Here is a 21906-nt window from a genome sequence, read left to right on the forward strand (position 1 = left end):
CTTCAGATAGTTGCAGACAGTAATGAGCTCTGCCCTGAGCCTCCTCTTCTGCACCCCCAGCTCCCTCAGCCTCTCCTCATAAGTGTTGTGCTCTAGCCCCCTCACCAGCCTTGCTGCCCTGCTCTGCACATATTCAAGCACCTCAACATCTTCCTTAAATCAAGGAGCCCAGAACTGGACACAGTACTCAAGGTGTGCCCTGACCAGCACTAAGCAGCAATAGAACAAGGGGACACAGTCTCAAGTTGTGCCAGGGGAGGTCTAGGCTGGATGTTAGGAGGAAGTTGTTGTCAGAGAGAGTGATTGGCATTGGAATGGGCTGCCCAGGGAGGTGGTGGAGTTGTCATCCCTGGAGGTATTGAAGTAAAGCCTGGATGAGGCACTTAGTGCCATGGTCTGGTTGACTGGATAAGGCTGGCTGCTAGGTTGGACTGAATGATCTTGGAGGTCTCTTCCAACCTGGTTGATTCTGTGATTCTGTGATTAAGCACAGGGGCAGAAGGACTTCCCTGGTCCTCCTGGCCACACTATTCCTGATTGTGATGGTTTGGGGGTTACCCCACCCCCCCACACTTTTGTATTTGCCCCAGCTAACTCAGACGGACCTCTGGGAATATAGATGAAGCAATTTATTTACAGCTAGCAAAATTTACAAGCAGCTATTTACAATATATACAGTTATATACAATTATATACAGAAATATACAAAGGATAAACAATACAAAAGCACAACTCCCCTCCCAGAAACCTGAGTCCCCAGGAGGGGCTCTCAAACCACCCCAACACCTCCCCCGGCCCCTCTCAACCTTACCCCAGTTCTCAGGAAGAATAGAGGTGCAGCCAAGAGGTTAGGGAGCAGGGTTAGTAGGAGCAGGGTTAATGAGATGTGACCAGGTCTAAGGCAAAGGCAAGAGTGAGAGACAAAATGGAGAAAAAGTCTTTCTTCTTCCCAGAGTTCTCAGCGTAACTGTGAGAGAAGTAGACACAATTGTTTTTCATTTCACTGCCTGTTATCTAGTTCTTTTACCAAAACATCCCAGCTTGCTTCAAACTAGCACACTGATACAGACCATGATGCAATTGACCTTCTTGGCCACCTGGGCACACTGCTGGGCTGTGATACAGAATAAATTCATTAAAATATTCTTGAGTCTATGCAAGTAGTTTGCAAATCTCTTTTGCAACAACACTACCTGTCTGCACTTACTTCCTTACTAGATGCTTAGAAATGGCTTTTAAAGTTCTGTCAGCTGTAAATGTAAAGAGGATTCTTAAAGCTGACCCTTGCTTATCAGAATCTCAGATGCCTTGAACACCTCCAGGGAGGGAGCAGCCACAACCTCCCTGGGCAACCTGTGCCAGTGTCTCACCACCCTCACTGCAAAGAACCCTTTCCTAACATCTGGTTTGAATCTCCCCTCTGCCAGTTTAAACTTATTACTCCTTGTCCTGTCATTACAAGACCTTGTCAACAGTCCCTCTCCAGCCTTCCTGTAGGTCCCTTTCAGATACTGGAAGGCCACTACAAGGTCTCCTTGAAGCTTTCTCTTCTCCAGACAGAACAGTCCCAACTCTCTCAGCCTGTCCTCACAGCAGAGCTGCTGCAGCCCTCTGACCATCTTTGTGGCCCTCCTCTGGACTGGCTCCAACATTTCCATGTCCTTCTTGTCTTGGGGGCTGCAGAAGTGTGTCCTGGTGGGGAAAGGCACTGGAAGTGATGATGCTTCCTGAAGATCACAGATATCCCTCTCCTCCATCTCCCCAACTTTATGGGCCAATAATTTGATCCAGCTAAAAATCAGATAATATTAGCAGAGGTACCTCAGTTGTAAAGAAGCATAAAGCCAGCATTAGTACCTGGAGGTAGAGTTCCTCTATGGAGAGAGATCTTCCTCAAAGGAGAGGCAGCACTGGAAAGGTAAGGTGAGGGAAATGTCTGTTTCCAGGTGCCATAGAGACTGAGGAGATACAGGCTGCTTGCTGTCACTATGGCATTCTCCATGGCACTGACCAATGGCACTGTAACACACAGGTGCAAACGTCTGTTGCTGGATGAATTGTAGACCTTCTGCAAAGCAAAAAGACTAAATTCCCAGGAATTGCTGAACCCAGGATAATGGCAGGAAGTTCATAGAATTGTAGCATCAGCCAGGTTGGAAGAGACCTCCAAGCTCATCCAGTCCAACCTAGCACCCAGCCCTGTCCAATCAACCAGACCATGGCACTAAGTGCCTCATCCAAAGCTGATGGGGTGATGAAATTAATAGAAGAGTTGGAAGGGGCCCAAGGAGATCATTGAGTCCAACCCCCCTGCCAGAGCAGGACCACACAAGCTAGCACAGATCACTCTTGTTAAGCCCTGATTTTACTGTCTCCCAGATATTCTGCCAGGCTGATGTCAAGTGGGACATGCAAAGCAGTTGAAAAGGAACATGTCAGGATGTTTCAGTGGAAAGAAGAAAAGCAATTCAAAGGAGGAGGAAACAAAACAGGAATGAAAAAGAAATAGAATAACTTGTAAGTATTTGTTTCTTCTTCATCCCAGGCAAATTTGGAACCAGTGGATCTGAAAGAAGGAAAAGAGATAGAAGAGACAGGGAAAGAAAGATGTCTGTACTGTCTTCTTTTATACTAGTAGGAGGGAGGTGGGGAGGGCTCAGCAAAAACCCTTGCAGGCTGATGGAGATGAGAGGGAACCATCTCAAACGTTATTGTTTTCCAGCTGTCTCAGCTTGCTAGTGTTTGCTGTTCCCATGGTGTCTTCAGCAGCATCTGTCTGATGCACTAATGATGAGATGCTCCATTCTTCACTCAAGAGAGGGATTAGAGCTCAAATTGCCATTCCAGCTTGTCACTCACCAAGGAATTAAAATCTTCTCTGAGTGTGGAATGTACTGACCCCTTGAGAGAGCCTAGGGCTAAGGAGATGATGTTAAATGTGAGATCATTGGAAGAAAATGCATTAGCTGGATGGCATTCAGCTTTGGAAACTGTGGCTGAGAGCCACTGCACAACACTACACAGAGGCACATAATTCATGCCACAGCCAGATTGTCCCAGATAGCCTATGCATTTCCACCCCTGAAGCAGAATAGCAGCATACAGTATCATCAGAGCTGGAAGAGACCTCACAGATCATCAAGTCCAACCCTTTACCACAGAGCTCAAGGCCAGACCATGGCACCAAGTGCCACGTCCAATCCTGCCTTGAACAGCTCCAGGGACGGCGACTCCACCACCTCCCCGGGCAGCCCATTCCAGTGTCCAATGACTCTCTCAGGGAAGAACTTTCTCCTCACCTCCAGCCTAAATTTCCCCTGGCACAGCCTGAGGCTGTGTCCTCTCGTTCTGGTGCTGGCCACCTGAGAGAAGAGAACAACCTCCCCCTGGCCACAACCTCCCCTCAGGTAGTTGTAGACAGCAATGAGGTCTCCCCTGAGCCTCCTCTTCTCCAGGCTAACCAATCCCAGCTCCCTCAGCCTCTCCTCGTAGGGCTGTGCTCAAGGCCTCTCCCCAGCCTCGTCGCCCTTCTCTGGACACGCTCAAGCATCTCAATGTCCCTCCTAAACTGGGGGGCCCAGAACTGAACACAGCACTCAAGGTGTGGTCTAACCAGTGCAGAGTACAGGGGCAGAATGACCTCCCTGCTCCTGCTGGCCACACCATTCCTGATGCAGGCCAGGATGCCACTGGCTCTCTTGGCCACCTGGGCACACTGCTGGCTCATGTTCAGGTGGGTATCAATCAGCACCCCCAGATCCCTCTCTGTCTGGCTGCTCTCCAGCCACTCCGACCCCAGCCTGTATCTCTGCATGGGGTTGTTGTGGCCAAAATGCAGCACACTGCACTTGGAGCTATTGATCCCCCAAGGGTTGTAGTAAGGTCAGAGTTGATCTCTTCTCTCAAGTAACCAGTGATAGGATGAGAGGAAATGGGTTTAAGTTGTGACTTGGGAGGTTTAAATTAGATATTAGGAAAAAGTTCTTTACTGAAAGAGTGGCAAGGCACTGAAACAGGCTGCCCAGGGAGATGGTGCAGTTGCCATCCCTGGTGATGTTCAAGAGTTGTGTAGATGTGGCACTTCAAGACATAATTTAGTGGTCATGGTAGTGGCATTATGGTTGGACTCAATGATCCTAAAGGTCTTTTCCAAGTGTAATGATTCTGTGATGCTATGACTTTGGCACAAGAACATAGTCAGGGTAGAGGCACTGAGAATAGATGGAAAGTCATTCATCACTGCAGCTCTCTAGTACTGGTGGGTGTGACAAGCCCAGCCAAAGAGGCTACACGAAGGGATCCTGAATAAGTTATCATAGAATCATAGACTGGGTTAGGTTGGAAGAGACCTCAAGGATCATCCAGTTCCAACCCCCTGCCATAGGCAGGGACACCTCCCACTAGAACAGGCTGCTCAAGATCTCATCCAACCTGGCCTTGAACACCTCCAGGGAGGGAGCAGCCACAACCTTCCTGGGCAACCTGTGCCAGTGTCTCACCACCCTCACTCTCTAACATCTAGTTTGAATCTCCCCTCTGCCGGTTTAAACCCATTACTCCTTGTTCTGTCATTACAAGACCTTGTCAATAGTCCCTCCTCAGCCCTCCTGTAGCCCCCTTCACATACTGCAAGGCCACTCTAAGGTCTCCTCAAAGCCTTCTCTTCTTCAGGCTGAAGAGCTCCAATTCTTGTAGCCTGTCCTCAGAGCAGAGCTGCTGCAGCCCTCTGAGCATCTTGGTGGCCTCCTCTGGACTGGCTCCAACACTTCCATGTCCTGCTTGTGCTGGGGGCTCCAGAACTGCACCCAGGACTGCAGGTGGGGTCTGAGGAGAGCAGAGCCAAGGGGCAGAATCCCCTCCCTTACCCTGCTGCCCACACTGCTCTTGCTGCAGCCCAGCACAGGGTTGTGTCTGAGCTGCACTCACACTGCAGGCTCCTGTTGAGCTTTTCATCACCTCAAACCCCCAGGTCCTGTTCCTCAGGGCTGCTCTCAGCCATTCCCCACCCAGCCTGAATTTGTTATGGTTCCTGCCTAGTTTCCAGCAGTCAGGCAATTGTGACTGACCTTTCTTTGGCCTTTTTGGTAGCCAAGAGTAAGTGCTGGCAGTCCACCGTCAGGGATGCACTTGTACTTGGCGTGGCCCCAGAACAAGGACCACGCAGAAGCCCGGGAAGCTGCTTTGCGCTCTCAGCTGTTAAGAGAGCCTAAGCTGGATGGCAGAAGTGAAAAGGGTGCGGTCTGCTGAAGCGTCCCTGGGGGGCTCTGGCTGTATGGCTAAAGCAGAAACCAGAACCGGACCCTGCAACACCTCCCCCTCCGTTAGCAGGGCAGATGGCTGGCTTCCTTCCTCCCCCACTGGTTCCAGCTCTTTTCTTCCCTCCCAGAGGTCACCTTCAGCGGGCAGGCAGTGTGCCCCCAGGCCCAGAGGCACGGGGAGGGGGCGGAGCGCCAGGCTCGGTCCCGCAGTGCCCGGCAGCCCTCCCGGCTGCTCGGCGCAGGCTGCCGCGGCCAGGGGAGCGCAGGGCAGCCAGGGGGACGCGAGGCAGCCCCCGGCCGGCCGCCAGCGCTGCCCGCTGCAGGAGGTGAGAGGCTCAGGACGGACGGACGGGCAAGGAAGAAGCGTGGGAAGAGAAGCTACAGCCGTGGCGGGATGAAAGGCTGTCCGGGCATGTAAATGGGCACCCACCCCTCACGCCTGGCTTTAGGAGACTCAGCGTGCCGGCGCGACACGGGCTGCACCCACGCTCCGCATCGGCTTGGTGTGAGACTCTTAGGTGGCTCTGCCCGAAAGGTTCCTTCGCGTCCAGCTGTATCTGGTGGGATAGCGCCGTGGTACCCACTCACTGGCTGGGAGGAGGGTGTGATGTGGCTTAGCCCTAGCAGAGTTGCGGCTGATTTCTGTGCGGGGAGGCTGCTGCGCGGGGATTGCGGAGTGCTGCTTGCTGGGGACAGGCTTAGGGGGCTCTCTGCAGGGAAGGCTGCAGTCCTGGTAAGGGGTCAGTCACTCGTTCCTCCGCAGTGAGATGAAGCACTGGCCTGCCGATCAGTTTGATAAGGCAGATCATAAAGCTATCTGCAAGAAGGACAGGAATAATCTGCTCTGATTCCTTGCCTGTATTAAGCAGGGTTCACGCTAGAGTGGACCCCGTAGAGGGGGGGAAAAAAGTTCCACTCTTCAGTTAAAAGTCCCAGAGATGGGCAGATATTCTTCCCATGTTGTTTGATGAGATTTTCAGGGTTTTTTTTTCTTCCACTAAACCTACCCAGCCGTGTCTGGAGCTGCCTCATGTCAGCTGCAGCTATTGGGGTTTTCTATTACCGCGTTCTCCCTTTAATCCAAAGGGTTCGCTTGAACGAACTCCTGATACCCTCAAAGATACCTGCAGATGGTAGAGTCTCTTCTTCACTCTTTGAAAAGCTTAAAAGACGACTCCCCTTGGAAATTCCTCTTGTAATTATCATTCTGTGATTCTCAAGGTTCTTCTCTGGTCCTTTTTCCTTCCAACAGTGGACGCTAGCGGTAGCTTGCTGAACCAGTACCACGCAAAAACCTCTCATAACTAATTCTTTTGACCCATCAGTTGGCCTCTAAAGGACTTAAGGAAGTATTCCCTGGAGAAAACAGGTTTTCACATTTTCTAGATTTTTAACATTACCAAAAAAAAAACCCTCTGTAAAAAAAACAGAATGATTAATATCAAAGCCAAGCAGAGCACGTGGAAGGAACGCATTTCTAACACAAACACACATCCAAGGGTTCAGGACAGTCTCAGTTCTGGTGCAGATGTTATTAGCAGGAGGCCAGCTCTTCAGAAATACAATTTTCCCTACTCAGCTGAGTTTCAGAGATTAAGTTTCAGGGTGTCTCAGGACATCTGGATGTAGGAAGCACTGCAGAGGCAAGAATTCACTGTAAGCGGCACGGTGTCTCCGAACAGATCTCCTGGTTTGTTCCACTCTGTCTTATTCTGTGTAAAAGCTGCATGGCTATACCTGGTGGTGGATTTTTTTGTTTCTTTGGGGTTGGATTGATTTTGTAAATGATTCTTTTATTTTTTTTTTTTATTTTTAATGTTTCAGCTGAAGCTTTTTGTCTTAATCTGGCACCTGGAAAACGCTAGATTGTCTTTTACTGCTGCTGTTCCCTTTGTCTGATGGTTTAGGGTGTTCTTTTCAGCAGAGTGAAAGCAAATGTGGGATCTTGGGGTGGATTAGGAAGAGTGTGTCCAGCAGATCAAGTGAGGTTCTCCTCCACCTCTACTCTGCCCTGCTGAGACCTCATCTTGAATATTGTGCTCAGTTTTGGGCTCCCCAGTTGCAGAGGGACAGGGATCTGCTGGAGAGGGTCCAGCGGAGGGCTAGGAGGATGATTAGGGGACTGGAGAGCACTGCCTGATGAGGAGAGGCTGAGGGACCTGGGGCTGTTTAGTTTGGAGAAGAGAAGACTGAGAGGGGATTTGATAAATGTTTATAAGTATCTGAGGGCTGCCAGGAGCAGGGGGACTAGTACATTCTAGCTAGGCTCAAGCTAGCACAAAAAGCTTCTCCAGGCCTTCATTTTGACACCTAAATGTGGCCTCACGAGTTTGGAAATGTCAGTGACCAAGTGGGTGCATATGTGGGTCCATCTGTGGGTCCTTGCTGTGTAGAATTTCAGAAGCTGTGCCAACTGGGCAGGAAGGAGGAGGACATCAAAGCAAAAGTCTTCAAATTGCTCTCCAGGCTGCCGTTCTGCATGAATGCCTCCCCACTCTTCCATTCATCCCCTCCCATATCCACACTTGTTGAGTGTTGAATTCCCTATGGACTGTATTAACTTTGGCTGCTGTTGGCAGTGAAGTAGGGCAATTTACTTGGCACTCCTGAACTGGATAAATTGAGCAATGAAGCCTAGGAGAGAAGTGGAAAGGAGGGAAACTCTCACATGAGTACTTCTTCTGTAGAAATCCAACTTTTTTGTTTGGGTAGTTTTATTAGGTTTAACTAATTTTGTTGCTATGTTGCTGGATTCTTAAGAGGGACCAGATTTTTAGCAGGGGTGGGATCTGGAAGTTGAAGGAAGAGTAATGAGCTCTAGTCACAGATAGAATAATGCAAAACCTAAGAGAAAATGCTTCTTTCTTCTTTAGAATAGAATAGAATCAGCCAGGTTGGAAGAGACCTCCAAGCTCACAAAGTCCAACCTATCCCCCAGCCCTGGCCAATCAACCAGACCATGGCACTAAGTGCCTCAGCCAGGCTTTGCTTCAACGCCTCCAGGGACAGAGACTCCACCACCTCCCTGGGCAGCCCATTCCAATGCCAATCACTCTCTCTGCCAACAACTTCCTCCTAACATCCAGCCTAGACCTCCCCTGGCACAACTTGAGACTGTGTCCCCTTGTTCTGTTGCTGGTTTCCTGGGAGAAGAGCCCAACCCCACCTGGCTACAATGTCCCTTCAGGTAGTTGTAGATAGCAATGAGGTCAGCCCTGAGCCTCCTCTTCTGCAGGCTGCACACCCCCAGCTCCCTCAGCCTCTCCTCATAGGGTTTGTCTTCCAGGCCCCTCACCAGCTTTGTTGCCCTTCTCTGGACACCTTCCAGCACCTCAACATCTCTCTTGAATTGAGTGGCCCAGAACTGGACACAGCACTCAAGGTGTGGCCTGAGCAGTGCTGAGCACAGGGGAACAATAACCTCCCTTTGTCCTACTGGCCACACTGCTCCTGATGCAGGCCAGGATGCCATTGGCTCTCTTGGCCACCTGGGCACACTGCTGCCTCATCTTCAGCTACTACCTATCAGCACCCCCAGGTCCCTTTCCTCCTGGCTGCTCTGAAGCCACTCTGTCCCCAGCCTGTAGTGCTGCTTGGGGTTGTTGTGGCCAAAGTGCAGAACCCTGCACTTGGCCTTGTTCAGTATCATTCCATTGGCCTCTGCCCACCCATCCAGCCTGGCCAGGTCCCTCTGCAGGGCTCTCCTACCTTCCAACAGCTCCACACCTGCTCCTAGCTTGGTGTCATCTGCAAACTTACTGATGCTGGACTCATCCCCTGGTCCAGATCATCAATAAAGATCTGCCAACTTACTGATAATATTCTCTCTGTCCTTATCAGGATATTTAGTAAAGATGCTAAAGAGAAGTGATCCCAACACTGAGTCCTGAGGAACGCTGCTTGTGACTGGACACCAGCTGGATGTAAGTGCATTGACCACCACCCTTTGGGCCCATCTGTGCAGCCACTGCTTTCTCCAGCAAAGCTGTGCTCATCCAAGCCACCAGCATCTGGGGAGGAATAACAAACTGCACCAGCACAGGCTAGGAGGTGATCTGTTGGAAAGCAGCCCTGTGGAGAGGGACCTGGGAGTGCTGGTGGATAACATCCATGGCACAGCAATGTGCCCTTGTGGCCAAGAAGGCCAATGGGAGCCTGGAGTCTGTTAGGAAGAGTGTGTCCAGCAGATCAAGTGAGGTTCTCCTCCACCTCTACTCTGCCCTGCTGAGACCTCATCTTGAATATTGTGCTCAGTTTTGGGCTCCCCAGTTGCAGAGGGACAGGGACCTGCTGGAGAGGGTCCAGTGGAGAGCTAGGAGGATGATGAGGGGACTGGAGGGCATGGCTGATGAGGAGAGGCTGAGGGACCTGGGGCTGTTTAGTCTGGAGAAGACTGAGAGGGGATTTAATAAATGTTTATAAGTATCTGAGGGCTGCCAGGAGTGGGGGGACAGGCTCTGCTCACTGCTCCCTGGGATAGGACAAGGAGCAATGGGTGTAAGTTGCAGCATAGGAGGTTCCAGTTCAACACAAGGGGGAACTTCTTTTCTGTAAGGATCACAGAGCACTGGCACAGGCTGCTCAGAGAGGTTGTGGGGTCTCTTTCTATGGAGACTTCCAAGGCCTGTCTGGATGTGTTCCTCTGTGATCTGCTCTGGCAGGGGGGTTGGACTCAATGATCTCTTTGGGTCCTTTCCAACCCCTAACGTCCTGTGAGCCTATGATGAATAACTGCATACCTCAGTCAGTACCAGCTGGGAGCTGATCTGCTGGAAAGCAGCTTTATGGGAAAAGACCTGAGAGCCCTGGTGGACAACATGATGACAATGTGTCCTTGTGGCCAGGAAGGCCAATGGTATCCTGGGATGCATCAAGAAGACTGTGGCCAGGAAGTCGAGGGAGGTTCCCTTCCCCCTCTGCTCTGCCTTGGTGAGACCTTATCTGGAGTACTGAGCCCATTTCTGGGCTCACCAGTTCAAAAAGGACAGGGAAGTTCTTGAGAGGCTGCAGTAAAGGCCTGTGAAGGGAACTCGTACATCTATCTTATGAAGAAAGGCTGAGGGACTTGGGGCCTGGGGAGGACTGGAGTGGAATCTTATTGATGCTTGTAAATACTTCAAGGGTGGGTGTCCAAAGGTTGGGACCAGTTGTTTTTCAGTGGTTCCCAGTAACAGGACAAGAGGTAAATGAGAGAGTCATTGGACACTGGAATGGGCTGCCCGGGGAGGTGGTGGAGTCGCCGTCCCTGGAGCTGTTCAAGGCAGGATTGGACGTGGCACTTGGTGCCATGGTCTGGCCTTGAGCTCTGTGGTAAAGGGTTGGACTTGATGATCTGTGAGGTCTCTTCCAACCTTGGTGATACTGTGATACTGTGACACAGACTTGAAGATAGGAAGTTCCATCAAAACACGAGGAGGGATTTCTTTATGCTGAGGTTGCTTGGGCGCTGGAGCAGGTTGCCCAGAGAGGTGTTGGAGTCTCTCTTTATGGAGTCATTCCGAGCCCACCTAGATGCTGCCCTGTGCAACCTGCTGTAGGTGAACTTGCTCTGGTGGGGAGGTTGGACTAGATGATTTCCAGAGGTCTCTTTCAGCCCCTATCATTCTTTGATTTTGTGGGTCACGATTGATAATCTGGGAATCTGTTAATGGTTTGCTTGTTGCCTAACACCCTGGGGGCTAAAATAGGAAGAGACCTGGAAGGCCAAGCTTTAGAATGGACACAGGAAGGATGTCTGGGTCTCTGAAACAAGTCCGTGTGGCATGTCTGATCTCATTTCCTCTGTGCCCATTGGGATGTGTCTGATCTCATTTCCTCTGTGCCCGTTGGGCTGTGTCTGACTTGGGCTCTGTTGTTTCCACAGCTCTCAGGAATGGCTGAGACACCAGCAGTGGCAGCATCAAGGACAGCAGCACCAACCATTTTAGATGAGCTCCTGGAGATCACGGCTCAAAGCCTGCTGCACACTGAGGTGTCCGAGCACTACGAGGTTATTCGGGAGCTGGGCAGGGGCAAATACGGCCACGTGATGCTGGTGACTCACAGACAGAGAGGTGAGGAATTGACTGCAGCCCATGTGCTGCTGTGCCTTGCCTCCTCTCCTCTTGCCAGCGTGCTGCGTAGCCTGGAGCTTCCTGGGACCAGACAGCAGTCTCTGGGAGACTGGCAGGACAAAGGGTCACAGGATCACAGTATCCCAGTATCACCAAGGTTGGAAGAGACCTCACAGACCATCAAGTCCAACCCTTTACCACAGAGCTCAAGGCCAGACCATGGCACCAAGTGCCACGTCCAGTCCTGCCTTGAACAGCTCCAGGGACGGCGACTCCACCACCTCCCCGGGCAGCCCATTCCAGTGTCCAATGACTCTCTCAGGGAAGAACTTTCTCCTCACCTCCAGCCTAAATCTCCCCTGGTGCAGCCTGAGGCTGTGTCCTCTTGTTCTGGTGCTGGCCACCTGAGAGAAGAGAGCAACCTCCTCCTGGCCACAACCTCCCCTCAGGTAGTTGTAGACAGCAATAAGGTCTGCCCTGAGCCTCCTCTTCTCCAGGCTAACCAATCCCAGCTCCCTCAGCCTCTCCTCCTAGGGCTGTGCTCAAGGCCTCTCCCCAGCCTTGTTGCCCTTCTCTGGACACGCTCAAGCATCTCAATGTCCCTCCTAAACTGGGGGGCCCAGAACTGAACACAGCACTCAAAGTGTGGTCTAAGCAGTGCAGAGTACAGGGGCAGAATGACCTCCCTGCTCCTGCTGGCCACACCATTCCTGATGCAGGCCAGGATGCCACTGGCTCTCTTGGCCACCTGGGCACACTGCTGCCTCATGTTCAGGTGGGTATCAATCAGCACCCCCAGATCCCTCTCTGTCTGGCTGCTCTCCAGCCACTCTGACCCCAGCCTGTATCTCTGCATGGGGTTGTTGTGGCCAAAGTGCAGCACCCTGCACTTGGAGCTATTGAAGCCATCCCCTTGGACTCTGCCCATCTGTCCAGGTGGTCAAGGTCCTGCTGCAGAGCCCTTCTGCCCTCCAACCCAGCCACATCTGCCCCCAGTTTGGTGCCATCTGCAACCTGGGAATCCTCTCATTGCACCCATCCAGGGAGCAGCCCAGAACACCAGACAAGGTTATGGTGATAAGGCAGGTCCAAGGTCAAGAGGGAAATCAATCCATGAGTCAGGATCAATAGGCTTCAGGGCAAGGCACTGGCATGGAAACTGACACCACCACCACACATCTTAGGCAGGGAATGAAGCCCCAGGTCTTAGTGTAAATGGTGCCCCTAAGCCCATAGACAGAGGGTGAAGGTGGAAGTCCCAGGTGGGGCTTGCCAAGGCCATTCAGGCTTATGAGTGCCCACTGGATCCTGACACTACTTTTGCCCACTCATGCCAGCTTGGGTTGATAAGCCCAAATAGCCTGAATTTTCCTTCCCCTACCCAGTGCTTCTATGCACGCACCAACTGGCTCCAAACTCATGCCAGCAGCAGTGCCTGCTCCCAGATCAGGTGTCCACATTATATATCCATGAAAAGTGTTGGGCCAGAGTCCTCCCTGTACCTGAAAGTGTCCAAACCCATGATGTCTCACTGCCTACTCTGCCTTCATACAAGGAACATTCAGGGGAGCTTAGCCCACTCTTTCTCTCTCCAGGGACTCCTATGGCTCTCAAGCTGCTACCCAAAGCCAGCACCAAGCTGCACACCTTCCTGTATGAGTACTGTGTGGCACTCTCCCTGGCCACCCACCCTGCCATCATCAGCATGTTTGGAATTGCCATAGAGTCTAGCCAGTACTATGGCTTCCTCTATGAACCAGCGCTGCATAAAGACCTCATCTCTATCATCAAACCTCGGGTGAGTGCTGCTACAAGGGGGCAGGGCTGGGACTGCAGCATCTGACCCCATGCAGGCTGGCCAGAGGTAGGGAGGTAAAAGCCATGGGCTGTCATAGAATCATAGAATCATAGAATCAAGCAGGTTGGAAGAGACCTCCAAGCTCAGCCAGTCCAACCTAGCACCCAGCCCTAACCAATCAACCAGACCATGGCACTAAGTGCCTCATCCAGTCTTTTCTTGAAGACCCCCAGGGACGGTGCCTCCACCACCTCCCTGGGCAGCCCATTCCAATGCCAATCACTCTCTCTGTGAAGAACTTCTTCCTAACATCCAGCCTATACCTCCCCTGGCACAACTTGAGACTGTGTCCCCTTGTTCTATTGCTGGTTGCCTGGGAGAAGAGGCCACCCCCCACCTGGCTACAATGCCCCTTCAGGTAGTTGTAGACAGTACCACATCTCTTGGCTCTTCACTGTTGAAGCAGCTTCATGCTCGTGAGACCAAAAAGGCAAAAGTCTTCCCCGGTGCGGAGCAGGCAGGTGGAACCCCAGCTGCCAGGGCTGCAAGGTGGCCCATGCATGCTGTACTGCCTGCCTCTCTCCCTGTGCAGGATGGGATCCCCGAGCTGGCTGCCAAGCACTGTGCCAAGCAGCTGGTGAGCGCGCTGGAGTTCATCCACAGCCGGGGGCTCGTGTACCGTGACGTCAAGCCCGAGAACGTGCTGCTCTTCGACCCCGAGTGCCGGCGCATCAAGCTGACGGACTTTGGGCTCACGAGGCCCAAGGGTACCAAGCTGAAGCTGGTGGCTGGAGTACTCCCCTATACTGCCCCTGAGCTAAGCAACACCACTGATGCCCAGGGGCTGCCCATCGATAGCAGCTTGGATGCCTGGGCCTTTGGTGTGCTGCTTTTCTGCCTGCTGACTGGCTACTTCCCCTGGGAGCAGAGCCTGCCAGATGACCCTTTCTTTGAGGACTTCATGCTGTGGCAGGAAACTGGCCTGGAGAAAGACCTGCCCCGCCACTGGAGGCGCCTGACAGCTGAGGCTGCCCTGATGCTACGGGACCTGCTGGCCCTAGATCCCACCAAGCGCAGCCCTGTCAGCGGAGCACTGCGCTATGTGGATTGCCCGTGGCGGCTGGAGGGTGGCCGTAGTGAAAAGGCTACAGTGACACCCTAGACCCCACTCCTCACAAAGAGAGGGAAAGTAGGTCTCACCTTGCAAGGGTCTTCAGGGTCTGGGGCATCACAGTGGCCCAGGGGCATGGGGTCATGGTGACACAGAGGTGAATTCCTCTGCTGCACTGTCCTCACCACCGTGAAGCCAGGCTCCCTTCCCAGCTGCTGGTCCTCACTCCATGGCTCAGTGCTGCCTAGTCCCATAGAATCAGAGAATCAGCCAGGTTGGAAGAGACCTCCAAGCTCATCCAGTCCAACCTAGCACCCAACCCTATCCAATCAACTAGACCATGGCACTAAGTGCCTCATCCAGTCTATTTTTGAACATTTCCAGGGGCAGCAACTCACCACCTCCCTGGGCAGCCCATTCCAATGGCACATCACTCTCTCTGTGAAGAACTTCCATCTCCTCATGCTTCCTTTGGGCTTGAAAACGTCTCCTTCCTCCTGGAAATGGCTGTCTGCATGTGAAGCACCTACTTGCTTCTTGGCCACAGGGACTCCAGGATGGGTTCTGTGGACTGCAGCACCTGTCTTTTCCTTGAAATAGAGCACAACATATACTTTTGTGTTTCTGCATGTGGCTCTTTTACCCTTACAATAAAATGCCTGTGGTGGCTCATTTGCTGTGGGAGAGTAGGGGAGTGACAGAACCTGTGACCACCTGAGGGAAAACTGTATGAGGCAGGGACCACCCCCAGATGCTGCTTGAGTTGCAGCCAGGACTCTTGAAGGGTAGCTTCATGTGAGCTGGGTGGAGGGGCTGAGGAGCCTCCAGCACGTGGCTGTGGGTGGTGACTGATGCCAAAAAGGTGTAGGTAGGTTGTTGGGGAAGGCCAGAGGGATTTGCACACTGTAACCTGTACTGCTATGAGTTTCTTCCTTTTTGCTTGTGTTCAAGACCAGGTGACAGAAAAGATTGTTCACATGGAGGGTTGTTAGCAGGAGGAGCCTCAGTATGCAAAACTCTTACCCTCTAGTTCCCTTCACTCAGGCCTTCTGCAAACACCAGTAGCCCTACTGAAGTACAGTTCACTCCTCTCCCACCTTGAATAGCTGAGGTGCAAATGGAAAGGTGAATTACCTGCCACAAACATCCACATGTATGATTCATCTGAGAAGATAGTAGCACTGTGAGGATGGGAAAGGCTAACAAAGGACCTGTAATCACAGGCTGCATGCATTTATCTGTACAAGTAATCCCAGCAAGATTTCCATGGTGACAACCTCAAAGCAGTCCTGTACCTTGGCCTTGATCTCCTCCAGCCTTAGTGATCCCTCCTCGTGGAGCCAGTGCCTTTGTGTGTGAGCCTTCACTACCACTTCTTCCCTGTTTCTGAATCCTTCAGTCCAAAGAAACCATTTTTAAGACTATTCAACTGCAGCTCTGCTGCACCTTTGCCCTTCTACTGTTGTCAGGTCCTAAGGGTTTTGGCTGCCAGGAAGTTGTACAGTATGTAGCTAGGTGACAAATTGCACTGTGGCTGCACCATGGGTATGATGGTGGTGCAGACAGGGTTACAATGAAGAAAGCAGAGCAGTAAGCACAGTGGCAAAAGCCCTACCCTGAGCCAAGTGCCCAGCTCAGGCACCTTTCTCAGTGGCTTAATTATAATTGCAACTGGTTTTCTTAAATCAATGAATAAGCAGATCTGTTGAAGCCTATTCCCCACGGGGCCTGGCAAAAGATCCCAAATAGCCTTGGAGCAGCTGCTGGGAGAGGCTGAATGGAATGGAGCTGCATGCAAACACGCTGGCCCCTTGCACAGGCAGCTGATGGCTGCAGCAGGGCTGGCCAGGTGCCCGGCACTGTAAAGGGCAACATTTCAGCTAATGTAGGCACAAGGTGTAGGGGGGATCTGGTATCATCCCCAAAGAGGAATCAGGTGGCTGCAAAGGGGAGGGAAAGATGCATTACTTCACTCCTCTGTGGATGGAATGGAGAGATAAATAAGGTAATTACACTGAGTGCTGGCTGGGTGAATCCAGGCCCTAGTGTCCTAGTGCCTACCCCATGCTGCATGCACAGGCTGGGAGCACAGATCCCGTGGCTCTTGGTAGGATGAGTAGTCTGTTTCTGGTTCCCCTTGTGAAGATCAATGTTGGAGAAGTTCTTGTTAGCAGAGCACACAAGAATTGATAAACAATGAGCAACCCGTGCTGGGAATGTCCTTGAATCCATCTTGGGAGTTTAGATAGCAGGCACAGGGTAGCTTCCCCCCACATGCAGCTGCAGGGGGTGGAGTGCACCTGCAGGTGGGCAGAGTTTAGCCAGCCCCAGAGGCTGACCCTCAGATTGTTATGGTATGCTGGAAGGCAGAAGGGCTCTGCAGCAGGACCTTGACTGCCTGGACAGATGGGCAGAGTCCAAGGGGATGGGGTTCAGTAGCTCCAAGTGCAGGGTGCTGCACTTTGGCCACAACAACCCCATGCACAGATACAGGCTGGGGTGGGAGTGGCTGGAGAGCAGCCAGACAGAGAGGGATCTGGGGGTGCTGATTGATACTCACCTGAACATGAGCCAGCAGTGTGCCCAGGTGGCCAAGAGAGCCAGTGGCATCCTGGCCTGCATCAGGAATGATGTGGCCAGCAGGAGCAGGGAGGTCATTCTGCCCCTGTACTCTGCACTGGTTAGACCACACCTTGAGTGCTGTGTTCAGTTCTGGGCCCCCCAGTTTAGGAGGGACATTGAGATGCTTGAGCGTGTCCAGAGAAGGGCAACGAGGCTGGGGAGAGGCCTTGAGCACAGCCCTACGAGGAGAGGCTGAGGGAGCTGGGATTGGTTAGCCTGGAGAAGAGGAGGCTCAGGGGAGACCTTATTGCTGTCTACAACTACCTGAGGGGAGGTTGTGGCCAGGAGGAGGTTGCTCTCTTCTCTCAGGTGGCCAGCACCAGAACAAGAGGACACAGCCTCAGGCTGCGCCAGGGGAGATTTAGGCTGGAGGTGAGGAGAAAGTTCTTCCCTGAGAGAGTCATTGGACACTGGAATGGGCTGCCCAGGGAGGTGGTGGAGTCGCCGTCCCTGGAGCTGTTCAAGGCAGGACTGGACGTGGCACTTGGTGCCATGGTCTGGCCTTGAGCTCTGTGGTAAAGGGTTGGACTTGATGATCTGTGAGGTCTCTTCCAACCCTGATGATACTGTGATGCTGACCTATTGATGCCTTACAAGTAACTCTGGACCCTGCCTGCCTCCCTGCTTGCCAGCATCACCACCCTGTTTCCTGCTCCTCTCTGGTTTGCCCCATGGCCATCACCCAGGAGGCAGACGATGCCACTGCCATCAGGTCTGGTTGTATTTACATATTCTGTATCTCGTTTTTCCCTTCCCTATACCTTTTGTAACTTCCCTACCTCCTCTACCTTTTACTTATTGTTGAAGTTCTCCCTTTTAACTTCCAAATCTAAGTGAGACTATTTATTTGGGTGTGCTTCACCTTTCCCTCTCTCCATCTAATTCCTTTTCTTTGGGAAAGAAGGGGGCAGAGGGAAAGGCATCCTAGAAATTGCTCTTGGTTCTATTCACTACATTTGAGTCTCTGGGCAATTTAACCTAGAACTGAGACACCACACTATAATTTTAGGTGTCCTTGTGCTGTGCTGGGCTATCTGTGTCAGTGCTGGCCACAGGAAGAGAATCCACTGGTAGGGAGTTCCATAGTGGCTCTGCAGTGTCCCAGCGTTGGCTGCTGACAATCCCCCTGCAGTCTGCCCGCCAGCCATGCCAGCCAGTGCTCAGGGCTTGCCCATATACAGCCCTGCCTGTGGCTGTGGCTGTGTTTGTTGTTCTTCCCCTGGGCTGACAGGCAGCTGGGCATGTTCCTAAGCCCTGTGCCTTGGCCCAGCAAGGGAGGGAGTAAGGGAAATTTGGCCTGGCTCAGGGTGGTGACAGAACATGGTCACAGTTGTCACACAGACTAATTGCACTTCTAACCTGTCTTTGCTGTTTACAAGCTGCCCCCCCCCCAGCAAAGGGGGGATCCCTCAGGGGTCAGGCCTGGGACCAGTCTTGTTCAACAGCTTTGTCAGTGCCATGGACAGGGGCACTGAGTGCAGCCTCAGCAGGTTTGCTGATGACACCAAGCTGTGTGGTGCAGCAGCCAGGCTGGAGGGCAGGGATCCATCCAGAGGGACCTGGACAGGCTGGAGAGGTGGGCACAAGCCAGGCTCAGGAGGTTCAACGAGACCAAGTGCAAGGTCCTGCAGCTGGGTCAGGGCAATGCCAAGCACAAATACTGGATAGCAGCCCTGAGGAGAGGGACTTGGGGGTGCTGCTGGAGGAGAAGCTCAACAGGACACAGCAGTGTGCACTTGCAGCCCAGAAAGCCAAGCAGAGCCTGGGCTGCAGCAGCAGAAGTGTGGCCAGCAGGTGGAGGGAGGTGATTCACCCCCTCTGCTGTGCTCTGCTGAGACCCCACCTGGAGTACTGCATCCAGTTCTGGAGCCTCCATTACAAGAGAGATGTAGAGATGCTGGAGAGTGTCCAGAGCAGGGCCAGGAGGATGCTCAGAGGCTGCAGCAGCTCTGCTGTGAGGACAGCCTGAAAGAGTTGGGGCTGTGCAGGCTGGAGAAGAGGAGGCTCCCAGGTGACCTTCTTGTGGCCTTCCAGGATCTGAAGGGGGCTGCAAAAAAGCTGGGGAGGGACTTTTTAGGCTGTCAGGGAGTGACAGGACTGGGGGGAATGGAGCAAAGCTGGAGGTGGGGAGAATTGGGCTGGATGTGAGGAGGAAGTTGTTGAGCAGGAGAGTGGTGAGAGGCTGGAATGGGTTGCCCAGGGAGGTGATTGAGGCCCCATGGCTGGAGGTGTTTAAGGCCAGGCTGGCTGAGGCTGTGTGCAGCCTGCTCTAGGGTAGGGTGTCCCTGGGCATGGCAGGGGTTTGGAACTGGATGATCCTTGTGGTCACTTCCAACTCTGACTGATTCTGTGATTCTAAGGGCTTGTGTCTCTGGCTGGACCTCAAGTCTCAGGGTGGAATCACACAAGGCTCCTACTCCCACTCTGGGCCCTGGTAGCCACCTTCTGTGTGCTAACTCTGACTAAGTGCAGCTTCCACCTGAGTTTTGTTGACAGATTTCTTGGGGCCAGAGAGAAGGACAGTCTGTGACCCCACAGAATTATTTCAGTTAGGTACTTAGGCTAAAATTAATCTTATGTGATAGAGCAGTCTGTATCTGACACACAGCTGTGTATAAGGTGTCTACTCATCCAGTCCAACCAAATACCCATCCCTATCCAGTCAACCAGACCATGGCACTAAGTGCCTCAGCCAGGCTTTGCAGTCAGCTGCAGTCAACACCTCCAGGGATGGTGACTCCACCGCCTCCCTGGGCAGCCCATTCCAATGCAAATCACTCTCTCTGCCAACAACTTCCTCCTAACATCCAGCCTAGACCTCTCCCAGCACAACTTGAGACTGTGTCCCCTTGTTCTGTTGCTGATTGCCTGGCAGACAAGACCAACCCCACCTGGCTACAGCCTCCCGTCAGGTAGGGTCAAGTAGTGATGAAGTGATGAAGCTGACCACAGACAGACACAAGTCTGACCTAGCTCAGGACCTGTAGTGTTGTTGCATACAGCCATGCATGTATGTGTCATGGAGATATGACTGTCATAGCTGTGCTGCACTTGAGTGTGTAGATTACTCTAACTGGACAGTGAGAGCTGCTTCATGTGTATAAGGCCTTATTGATACTGCAGTGCTCATGCTGCTATGGCCCTACCATCCCTCACACTGAAGAAAGACTCAAGGGACTTCTTTCATCTTGCAGCTCATGAGGAGCTTTCTGGGATGTTCCTTGTGTTGTGCTGTTTCCTTTCTCTGCCCTTCTTGCTCTTTGCCCCATCTTTCTCACTCCTTCAGCCCTGCTTCTGTATCACTTGCTCATTGACTGTTTCACCTCCCTGGGGGTCAGCCTGCTGCAAAAGAAGTAGGTCTTAATACAACAGGCTGGAGGTGAGGAGAAAGTTCTTCCCTGAGAGAGTCATTGGACACTGGAATGGGCTGCCCGGGGAGGTGGTGGAGTCGCCGTCCCTGGAGCTGTTCAAGGCAGGACTGGACGTGGCACTTGGTGCCATGGTCTGGCCTTGAGCTCTGTGGTAAAGGGTTGGACTTGATGATCTATGAGGTCTCTTCCAACCCTGATGATACTGTGATGCTCTAGAAGGCTTTGCACTCTCAAGAGGAAGCGCAGGGTGCTCAGTGTATAACTCAATGACTCCTCGCCTCTCCTTGGGGAAGTGGAACTCCCTTTCATTTCTCACTCGTTCAAACAGGTTCATTTCCTTGCACCACTGATCTGGGGAGCTGTAGCAAGAAGCATTCACTTGTCTCCTAGAGCTTCCCTCCCTCATACCTATACTCCTCATAGTACTGCAGAGAAGACTACAGCACCTTCAACCCACCACGACTGTCTCTCACTCAGCTGTTAACCCAAGCAAACACTTGCACAAAGAGCTGCTGCTGGTTGGGTTTTGCTGGTAGCAGGGACTTTGGCAGGCACATTGGGTGGCTTCTATTCCCACAGGTGTAGGAGATTAGGCAGAGGAAAACTGAACCTCCTGGTGGCACTCTGCATGTGTTTGAGGACAGACACTGCCAATCTCTGTTTGAGTTTACTGTTGCTGGGCTACCGTAGAAACTGCTGAACTGGTTGGTCTGTTCTCTACTGCTCCATAGTGGAAATCTGAGGATTAAGTGGGAGCCACAATAGGCAGTGATTCTGCCCTGCCCTTGAGCAGCCTGCCACCCTCCCACTTGTTTCTGGCTGCACAAGGGCATGTCAGGAATTGGATGGGGCTGGCAGAGACCTGTCTGTAACAGGATGCCACTGTACTGTACTTTCCTTCCATCAGTGTGAGAAAAAGATGAGCTTATGTGTGGTATGTGAGGGCTGCCAAGGGGCACTGACCAAAGGAATTAGAGGAGCTCAAGAAGAAAAGGTGCCTGGCCTCCCACCATCAAGAATCAGTTGGGTTGAATGGGTGGAAACCTCACTGATGAGAAATCTGGACACTGAGTGAAGTTCTGACCTGCAACTCAGGCCACCCAGCAGGCTGAGGCTGGAAATAGTATTCAGTAATCCTAACTTCAGGTATTCTTAGCCAGTAGGTATATCACTTTTGTCCCTGAGTTAGGCAAAGGATTGTGAGTCCTGACTCTTGAGTTCTTCTTTTCCTTTCCACCCTTTCCTTTCTTACCATTAGTCAGCTCCCATGACTGGAATGTTGCCATGGATGGCTCAGTACTGTTCAGGACCAGCAAGATGAGGTGGGGGAGTTACTCTCTATGTGCGAGAGCAACTGAAATGTGCTGAGTTCTATCCAAGGGGAGAGGCAGAACAGGTTAAAAGATTGTGGGTAAGAATTAAGGGATGTGGGAAAGGAGGTGAAATTGTTGTAGGTGTCTACTATAGGCCACCAAATCAAGAGGAAGATGTTGATGAGGCCTTCAACAGACAGAGGTAGCCTCTAGTGCTAGCTCCTTTGTACCAAGGGTGACTTCAACCAGGTATTTGCAGGGAAGCTCACACAGTCCAGGAGGCTCTTGCAGTGTATCAATGATAACTTCTTGATACAGGTGGTGGAGGAACCAACAAGGAGAGGTGCACTGATGGACCTTGCATTAACTAATAAAGAGGG

At 52.2% G+C, this 21906-nt stretch overlaps 1 protein-coding gene across 1 annotated transcript; it reads left to right on the forward strand.

Annotated features, from left to right (window-relative positions):
- Nucleotides 1–5121: 5121 nt before the first annotated feature.
- Nucleotides 5122–14860, forward strand: LOC135184705 (serine/threonine-protein kinase SBK2-like). The gene is made up of 6 exons (XM_064160721.1): nucleotides 5122–5233; nucleotides 5387–5672; nucleotides 6345–6453; nucleotides 11122–11311; nucleotides 12907–13109; nucleotides 13702–14860. Exons 1-6 carry the CDS (start codon nucleotides 5122–5124, stop codon nucleotides 14269–14271), a joined length of 1470 nt encoding a protein of 489 aa, XP_064016791.1. The 3' UTR covers nucleotides 14272–14860.
- Nucleotides 14861–21906: the final 7046 nt, after the last annotated feature.

This window comes from Pogoniulus pusillus, chromosome 21 (assembly GCF_015220805.1).
Source record: "Pogoniulus pusillus isolate bPogPus1 chromosome 21, bPogPus1.pri, whole genome shotgun sequence".
Taxonomy (NCBI): domain Eukaryota; kingdom Metazoa; phylum Chordata; class Aves; order Piciformes; family Lybiidae; genus Pogoniulus; species Pogoniulus pusillus.